General features: G+C 40.5%; 1 protein-coding gene across 1 annotated transcript; it reads right to left on the bottom strand.

The window, feature by feature from the left end:
* Positions 1-5,793: 5,793 nt before the first annotated feature.
* On the bottom strand, positions 5,794-8,960 carry LOC147637069 (jasmonoyl--L-amino acid synthetase GH3.5-like). Its single transcript, XM_086800688.1, has 4 exons — positions 8,482-8,960; positions 8,052-8,153; positions 7,005-7,888; positions 5,794-6,807 (listed from the first exon to the last, which is right to left on the bottom strand). The coding sequence occupies exons 1-4, from the start codon at positions 8,790-8,792 to the stop codon at positions 6,188-6,190; spliced, it is 1,917 nt and encodes a 638-aa protein (XP_086656814.1). The 5' UTR covers positions 8,793-8,960; the 3' UTR covers positions 5,794-6,187.
* Between the last annotated feature and the right edge of the window lie 873 nt (positions 8,961-9,833).

Below are 9,833 nucleotides of genomic sequence, written 5' to 3'. Positions count from 1 at the left end.
ATGTGCTAGAGGCTAGGGTAGCCAAATGATGTAGACATAATGTTTCACACCTCGATACTGCCACTTGAGTCGTTCTAGAAATGGGGTCTGAAATTTGTAGCCCCATTCTATCCAGCACCTCAGAGAACAGGGAACAAATACATACTGGTGGCTATAGATTAGAAACACAAAATGCAAAGAAGCAAAGGCTTTTAAATACTATAAGCCATCGTCAGTGGAAAAGTTTCTATACAAAACTATCAAGATTCAGATGCCCGATAGAGATAGTCAGCGATCAAGGGAGCCACTTCCTCAATTAAGTGATTAAGAAGATGACAAGAGCAACACATGATTATACATAAGAAATCAACAATCTACTACCCACAGGCCAGTCAAGCATAATTCACCAGCAAAATCTTGAAAGGAATTCTAGTAAAGACTTGAAATGAAAACGATAAATTGGGACATAAAGTTGCATTCAACATTATGGGCATTTAGAACAGCTTACAAGAATGCAACGAGACTTACGCCATTTAGCATGGTGTATGGATTGGAAGTAGTACTGCCCATGGATTTTTTCACACACAACCCCAAGATAGCCAAGGTAGAAAGTCTATTCAGAAGATAAAGGAGCAAGCCAATGATAAAGACAAGTAAATAGAGAAATATAAGGAATCATGTTGATTATCTTCATCACCTCATAGAAATCGAGGTAATTACATCTATATCACCAAGAGAATTTGAATGTCAATACAAAAAGTTGCCTAAACCTCCCAAAAACTAGTCCATATAGAAACTTAATAGAGAGGAGGTACAAAACGCTCCAGCGTATATCACCAAAAGAGTTTGCATGTTACTACAAAAGCAACCTAAAATCCCCCAAAAGTGGTCCATATACCAAGTCAACACTGAGGAGGCATAAAGTGCTCCAAGGTATTAGTCATTCTATTCATAGTTTCTTTCATCCTGTTCAAGTTGATTTTGAGACATGTCACTTTATCACAAAAAATAGAGAAAAACTCTTTCAATGCATCGACCTATTCTTTACAATCTCTAACGCACATGTTGGATCTCTTTGCACCATGAATATCTTTTACATCACGTGGAATTTGAGCATTGCTAGAAATATTAGACTTAGAAGAATTTTCCATATCCTCTCTTAACGTTTTCCATGAGGCACTCTCAATCCATGCACTTCCTTCCATATTCCCATTAAGTATTCCCTAGTTGTAGCATCATTATCTCGTAGGCACCCATACGGCTCCTAACATGAACGCACACGTTTTTCTCTATTATTAGCAGCACCCCTTGAAGAGAATATTTCTCGTGAAAGTTGTTTGTGGCACAAAAATTAACGCGTTCTAATAGAATAAATTGCATTAAATATATTTTAGCACACAAACACACACACACACACAAATATATATAACCTAAAGCATATACAAACCCTAATATATATATGTCTATATTTATAAATTACATTATGGTTTATATCCATTAGGCTATATATATATTTAGGTTATAAATATTTTAGGCCACAAACACACACACACACACATATATGGCTTAAAATGTATTAAGCTATATGTATTTTATTATACACATACATTTGTGTGTGTGTGTGTGTGTGTGTGTGTGTGTGTGCATATATATCTTTAGGCTATATGTTTCTACTCCACTTCATAAACCACCTTTGTTTTTATGCCCTATTTCCCTGAAGAATGCCCGGATCGTGTACAAAATCGAACCACTGTAGGTGGGCAGTGAAGTACCACTGTGAGCAATAAAAGAAAAACATGATTCTCTCTTGAAGTTACATGTGGCGCCTTGTCCAAAAATTACATTTTATATCCAAAAATTTGTCCATACATGATCGTAGTAGCCACATAAGGCTTGAATAAAAATGTGATTCTCTCTTGAAGTTACACGTGGCGCCTTGTCCAAAAATTACATTTTATATCCAAAAATTTGTCCATACATGATCGTAGCCACATAAGGCTTGAATAAAAACATAGATACATAAAGAAGATGAAAAATTTCATTACATCCAAGAAGTTGTCCATACATGATGGTAGCCACATGAGGCTTGAAAAAGAAACATAGTTGCATAAACCAAAACTATCCATGAAGAAAAACTAGCGGGCGACTACTCGGAGGAGTCATCACTCTCTGAGTCTTCTTGTCCACCTACGGTGCCTACACAAAGTGAAGATATATATAAATAAAAATAGATTAAAGTATTATAAAGGTCGAAACATGTTTTGTAAATAAAAATAAAAAGTATTACCTGCATTGGTGTTCTCCTTGCTAGATTGTATTGTTCGTCCAAGATGATCCCTTCATCGTGAAGGTAATCCCATGTATCTCCTCTACTATGTGGTGACGATGGTAGCCAGTCTCTACTGAGGTAGGATCTCTACCCACAATGTCATGCTACATCACAAGACAAACATTACAACAATTATAACAAAACTCAAGTAGAGAGCATACAAAGAACATACATGAAGTTGCACTATACATACAAATTCGGCCTCCCATGATGCACGACCTCCAGATCCGAAATGTGACGATCCATATTGCTCCGTTTGTATTCGCCGCGCTTGTCTTTGTTGTTGGTTCACTACTCCTTCTAAGAGCTCCTTCTTGGCTTTCTTCTACTCACCCTTATAAGCAGTAGATGGCTTACCATGTCCATTTTGACCGGCATCTATTCAGGATTTCTCCTCCTTTGCATGTCTCCTTACTAGAAACCTCCTATTCTTAAGTATGTCTTTGATTTTGTGTCGCACTCATCTACTGTTGAACCTTTGGTCGTAATGTACGATCCACTCCCTCCAACATCTTACCTCCATGACGGGAGTAGAGTGCTTGTTGTTGGTGAATCTATCTCGAAAATGAGTTGGAAAAAACTCTCTCTCTCTCTCTCTCTCTCTCTCTCACACACACACACACACACACACAAGCCTTGAGGCGGAGCAAAAGAAAAGGCAATGAGGAGAAGGGTTTAGTTGTAATAGAAGAAAAAGTCGACGGTAGCCAATAGGAAACGGGCGATGTCCAACAAGCTAGCAAATAAGTATAGTCTCGATGGCCTTCTCTTCAAACACACACACCATATGTGTGCACACAAAGTCACACAAATAATTATATATATATATATATACATATATATGTACATATATATATACGTACATATATACATATATATACATATATATGTACATATACATATACACATATACGTCTGTATGTATATGTTTGTGTGTTTGTACATATACATGATTCTCTCCTGAAGCTACACATGCCAATTAAGAAACGGGTGATGTCCAAGAAGCCAGCAAACAAGTATAGTCTCGATGGCCTTCTCTCCAAACACACACACCACATGTGCGCACACAAACACACAAATAATTATATATATATATATATGTGCATATATATATATATGTATATATATATATATGTACATATATACATATGTATATAACGTATATGTTTATATGTATATGTACGTATATATATACATATATATATATATATATGTACATATATTTATATATACATATATATATGTATATACACATATACGTCCGTATGTATATGTTTGTGTCTTTGTACATATACAAAGGCGTTGAACTTGTTTCCGAATTTTGATGAGAGGATTAATAAACACACAAAAACATTAACATCCCAAAATAAGAAAGGGATGGTCGGTGGGGTCTTGCAAGAATAACATTACATCGGTGCTGAGAAATGAAAAAATAGGTTTCCTCGAAGAATGCCCGGATCGTGTACAAAATCAAACCTTTGTAGGTGGGCCGTGAAGTACCAATGTGAGCGATAAAAGAAAAACGTGATTCTCTCCTGAAGCTACACATGGCACCTTGTCCGAGCGCTCGATGGCAGTCCATGCTGCGGTGTCGCCACTGGTCGATCTCTCAGTAGAATAATAAATTTTGACGTTTCCTTTTCGACGCGTATTTCCATGAGTATTTCGACGTTTTGGGATTTTTGAGCTTAGTTCTAAAGCGTCGAAAAAGGCGTGGATAATGGCCCCGCCTCTTTTAGTGGTGTATGCATGCTTTGGGCCAGCTCCAGGTTGTTGTAAAGAATATGCCCATGAAGAAGACAAGTGCTAAGGGTTTTGCTACCCCATTAGCATTAATCACAAATTTATACAATAGTAGCTACAAAGGCAAAGGCAAAGCTAAAGAGAGAGAAATGCCAAACAACAATCAAATGGCATTATATTTTATTCAATAGGTGTATGTCAAAGATATCCTAAAGAGACGAGTAGATTGGACCTCTCATCCAAAGAATGCAAGAATTGGTCTAGGTAGACCTAAGAAATGAGCAGATGTAAGAAGAGAAAATATTCCCTTGCTAGCACGAAAGCGTCTTGTCATCTTGTTACACAATGAGCATGAGAAGATCATCGAGATGGCCAGCCAAGGAATTGCCCTTGCAAGCCAAGGACAAGAAACAGAGAGTGTGACTCAGAGGATTTCTTGGCTTGAAGCAGAGGTTCCATCACTGTGTACAGAGAACCAAAAGCTCCATGCAGTGATTACACCTTATCAAAGCCAGCATGTCTGAGAGATAGGGAGAGGTGCCGCATAGTCATGGTTAGATTTTCCGTAGAGGATGCAAGGAGCCTCCATATAGATTTATGTTGGGAGAAATCATCATTAGGAGAGGAGGGAAATCCATAGTTGGCCGCCACGTAGAGGATACTATTGTGGCTCTGCTTCCATGTAGAGCGACGCAGAGAGAGAACGCGCGCTGTAAATTAACAAGGTTGATATTTTATAAATTGATCTAGGTATTCGGGAAGAGTATAGTTGGACGATTGCTTGCACATTCTCTCTCTCTCTCTCTCTCTATATATATATATATATATATACACACCCACACATATATGTATACATATACATAGCCTAAACTATATTCTCTCTCTCTCTCTCTCTCTCTCTCTCTCTGTCTCACACACACACACACACACACACAGAGCTTCAACAAACTATATAATAGAAAAGTTTTAAAAAAGTATGGCACACATGTAGAACCATTAAAAAAAGAAACATCACACTTAAGAAAAAAGAAGAAGTTGTTAAAAGCAAATGAAAATAGTAGAAAGTGAGTTAAGCAAAAGAATATAGTAGAAAGTAGCCTAAACAAGCATGCAAAGAATAAGTAAAAGATCAAAAAAGAAGAAGAGAAAGGGAGGGAGATGCATACGGTCCCCCATCGCCAAATCATCTCCCAAACTTCGGCAATCATCAACCTACTGTCCTCTCCCGAAAAGCATTCAAATCTCTTTTTTTCCAAATTCAAAAAAAAAATTTATTGAAGAGAATGCTTTAAATTCTCTTCTTCTTTCCCAAAAATTCAAATTCAAATTCAAATTCCTCTTTGGCTTCCACGTGGCAAATCGGCCTTCTTCCTTACGATAATATAGAGATGAGGAGAAGGAAAAGAAGCACGCCCTTCCAATGATCTCTGTTCATCACAAAGAAAAGAAATGGAGGTTTAATCTATGGGCACTTCAAATCGAATCTAATGATTATAATCTTGGGGTTGCCCTTCAAGTTCTGAAGGCTATGTAATAATAATGTGCCTGATATCTGGGGGGCACACAACACTCTTAAACAAACCTTTGCAGAGTGAGAATACTAATGGTAATTACTTTCCTTAAATATCATGTTTAAATGAATTCAAAGTACTGAATCTCTCACTTTTTGTATATCAGGACTAGAGTTGGAGTACCCTTTTAAAGAAATGAAAAGAAGCATGCCCTTTCAATCAGGGTTCGAGAAAAAGAATGGTTCAACTTAGCCTAGAACTTGTTCGTATTTGTGCAAAGCTTTTGCTCAAATTTATGGGAGAAGGAAAAGAATCCTCTTCAAAATTTTCAAGTTTTAGTTATATTTTGTTTAAAAAAAATAGAGGAATGCCTTGTCAAAACAGTCAATTTCTTCTTCAAATTACAATGAGAAGGTTTTTAATCCAGCTCAGTAAGACGTTCTTCCGGAACTCTGCTTCCTTCCAATGATCTCTTTGGAATCTCATCTTGCAAGTTATTAAGGCTGTTTAATAACGTGCGTGACATCCGGGGGGCCACACGGCAGCTTTGTGTCGAGAAAAAGTCCCCTTAAGAAGGCTTGAGAAAGAAATAAAAACTCTTGGCCAACGTGGTGGCCGCCCGGCCCTAGGAGAAGGTGGCTGAGCTGAAAAGGGCGGTGGAGGTACTATTCCGGAGAATGGAGAGGACGTCGGAAGAGACGACGCAGCGGGGGGTTTTGTACTGTGTGATGGCGGCCCCTTTGGACAAGAAGCGGTCTAGAAGCCTTGAAAAGGTTCCACGCTGGACCACACAAAGCTCGAGGGCACCAATGGTGCTCATTTTGCGAGAGGTGACGTAGCCGGGCTCAACGAAGGCACGGTCCATGAGGGTGGCGCAATCGGCAAGCCACTGTTGGAGCTGAATATTATTTTCAATGAGATTATCCTCTTGTAATTGCTGTTGTTGACACGGCGGCCTCTTGTGCAGCTCGTCACTGGCCACCACCTCCCAGAAGATGACGTAGTGCCCCGGCGCCGTCTTACGGTCTGCGTAGCTAGTGTAGTCCACCAGCTCAATGGACTTCCCGCTCGCTTCTGCCAGCCGCTTGGCTGCTCGGTTGACCACCATTTTCAAATCCTTCTCCGTGTTCTTGTCTATGTTTATGCTGAGCACCACATTCTTCCTGCACACATAGGCGAATTGCGGGGCCGTGTTGTAGAAGCCTGTTACCCTCACCACATCTCCGAGCCGATACCTATACAGTCCTGTGATCAAGCCAAAAAATGGAATACAACGAGAGTTAGAATCTTGATCCCCATTTATCGAACGATTAAAGCATTAGGCCACACTTTCTTTTTATGTTAAGAGAGAGGGAAGGGGGGCTTGTGACAGCAGTTGAAAGACAGCAATAATAATGTGCGTGCAGCTGCTGCTGGTATAAGGAAGGAAGAAACTCGCTTACCCCATTGGGTCGTCATGACGATCTCGTACTCCTGGCCAACTTTCACCTCAGCGAGGCCAACGGGGGAGCCCTCGTCGTACGTAGCAGCTGAAGAGCTGGTGGGACCATTGAGAGCAGCGGCAGCGTTGTGGTCGTCGTCAACGGCGCCGCCGGCCTTAATGCTGGTAGACCTGTGCAAGGGGATGAACTCGAAGAAGGCTAGGCTGGGCACAAGAGTGAAAGAAACGCCGCTCGGGGGGCTTGACCTCGGGTTAATATTAACCCCGATCCAACCCTCGGTGGCACCATAGTCAGCGCTAACCAAGGGCACCTTCGAGCCTGCATAACGCTGCAGTTTCTCCATGTAAGTCTCCATCGCCCCCGTCATTATCGAGAGGACATATTTACACCGGGGCCACAACGCCTCTATCACTCCATTCCAATCACCCATCATCAAACCTCTACACTTCATCGAGATCCCTTCTGCTAGCGTAGGATTTGGACTCAGAATGTCGCCTACTGCAACCCGAAGCGTATGATCTGTGATTTTAGGGCTTAATTTCCCTACCCTGATGTCTTCGCACAGGTCTTGCCACTCGCTTTCCAAGGCTCTCAAAGCCTCCACTAACGTGTATGCAAAGGGTGAGCTTAACACTTCCACTTCTTCACTGTAAAGAAGCCCGCATAATAAGTGGCAATACATGGACTGCCTGCAGTCTGAGCCAAGTACCACCTCGTCTGGACTGCATGCCCTCATCCCATTGCGCTTCTGCCTCAATTTGAACACGTCACTCCTAATCATGTGGGTCGTTGCAGTCCCAGCCCTTAATCCTCCTTTTGTAGGGAAGAATTTCCCACAAAAGAGGAACTCCAGTATTCTTGCTCCTGATTCGATCGGATACACGCTGCAGGATATACAAGTACACAATTCATTATTAGTTTTAAAAAAATCGGATGCGCATATTCAAGAATTGTGAATTATAATGCTTAAGCTCTTCTTATTGCTCTCTAGGCAATATCACAGCAGCAAAGATATAAATATTGGTGCAAATTATTCAAACTACTCACCGATCTCTGAATGCAGCAGCGATACTAGCCACCGCCAAAGTGCCCGCCTTCAAACCTTCATGGAATGGAAGGTATTTTTCTCGTGTATCAGTAGTTCCAGAGCTGAATTACATACAGTATGCAAGAATTTCATGAAGGATTAATCGAATTTTGCACTGACGTATTTCATGAATGAACAATCGAATTATGCAGCACTTCAGGAGTCCGTAGAAAAAAAGAAGCAGAGGAAGAAGAAGAAGTAATTCATTGATTGACCTGGACTAATTACTGCATCTTCTTCGAGACAAATAATACGTGCTTCTTAGATTACAAGAAGAGCAATTATACATATATATATATATGCATACATTAATAATGCAATCGAAGAAAGCAAAGAGAGAGAATGGGATTGAATTGAATACTTATAATTTGTATTATATTACACACATACCTTAAGCAGATGGCATCGATGGGAGATGCAGTAAGAATGGATGAGTTTTCACCATCCACAATCCTCTGTATGTAAGGCTTCAAGTCAGCGTGGGTGATCATGGGCACACAGCTTTTGAAAGTGAGGGGATCAATACTGCGTCCGTCGGTGGGCAAACCAAAATTTTGAAGATACTCGCAAGAAGCATTCTCTTTAAGTATAGAATTTAACAATGACTCTTGAACTCGAGCTGCGTTCTGGGTCATTTCCTCGAATCGAGCAATAGTAGTGCAGGGCTGGATGTCAATACGAGGAATAGGAAGGCCAGGCATTGCAGTGATCAAAATTGAAGTGGTTAATATTGTGTGGCAGATCTGTGGTCGAAGTACAGTTGTGCTAAAGTTTAATTATCTCGTGTGTGTGTTTTTGGGGGGGTCTGCTGCTGCTGCTCTGAAGATGTGGTATACACTTCTTCACAGAAAGAAGAAGAAGAAGAAGATGTGGCCATATACACGCGCTGAAAGCCTTTATATAAGAAAGAAGAAGAAGCTATGGCCGTATACACGCGCTGAAAGCATTTTTAATATTCTACTGTACACACAACATGCTCCACTTTACTATTCTACTGAGAGACCGCCGACCAGTGGCGACACCGCAGCAGCGACTGCCATCAAGCGCTCGGACAAGGCGCCACGTGTAACTTCAGGAGAGAATCACGTTTTTCTTTTATCGCTCACACTGGTACTTCACGGCCCACCTACAGTGGTACACGACCGGGCGGCGGGCAATGGGCATTCTTCAGGGAAACCTATTTCTTCATTTCTCAGCGCCGATGTAATGTTATTCTTGCAAGACCCCACCGACCTTCCCTTTCTTATTTTGGGATGTTAATGTTTTTGTGTGTGTATTAATCATCTCGTCAAAATTCGTACAAACACACAAACATATACATACGGACGTATATGTGTGTATATATGCAACTTGAAATGTAACTTACTCAATAACATGTAATCTAACATCAAATTTTTGCGAGTATATATTTTCAAAAATAGAGGTTGCCATTATAGCTTTAAATCATCTTTTACAACGAAATGTTTTTAAGTTTGCAAAAAATATCTAAAAAAGAGTTTGTGTCACTAAGATAAGTCTTATTCATCCTCGTAGGTGATGTCTCCATCTAAATCACCACCATGAGCACCTCCTAAGCGGCCACCACTAGCACCAGCACCGGCACTTGCAAGGATTCCAAGTAGATCATCAATGTTGAACAGCTTAGCACACATTGCTTGGACTTTGATAAGGTGTAATCACTGCATGGAGCTTTTGGTTCTTTGCACACAATGATGGAACCTCTGCTTCAAGCCAAGAAACTC

This window comes from Cibotium barometz, chromosome 7 (assembly GCF_041138505.1).
Source record: "Cibotium barometz isolate CiBa-2024 chromosome 7, ASM4113850v1, whole genome shotgun sequence".
Taxonomy (NCBI): Eukaryota; Viridiplantae; Streptophyta; class Polypodiopsida; order Cyatheales; family Cibotiaceae; genus Cibotium; species Cibotium barometz.
Note: the sequence above shows the minus strand (reverse complement) of the source record. Positions and strands in the feature narration are given on the sequence as shown.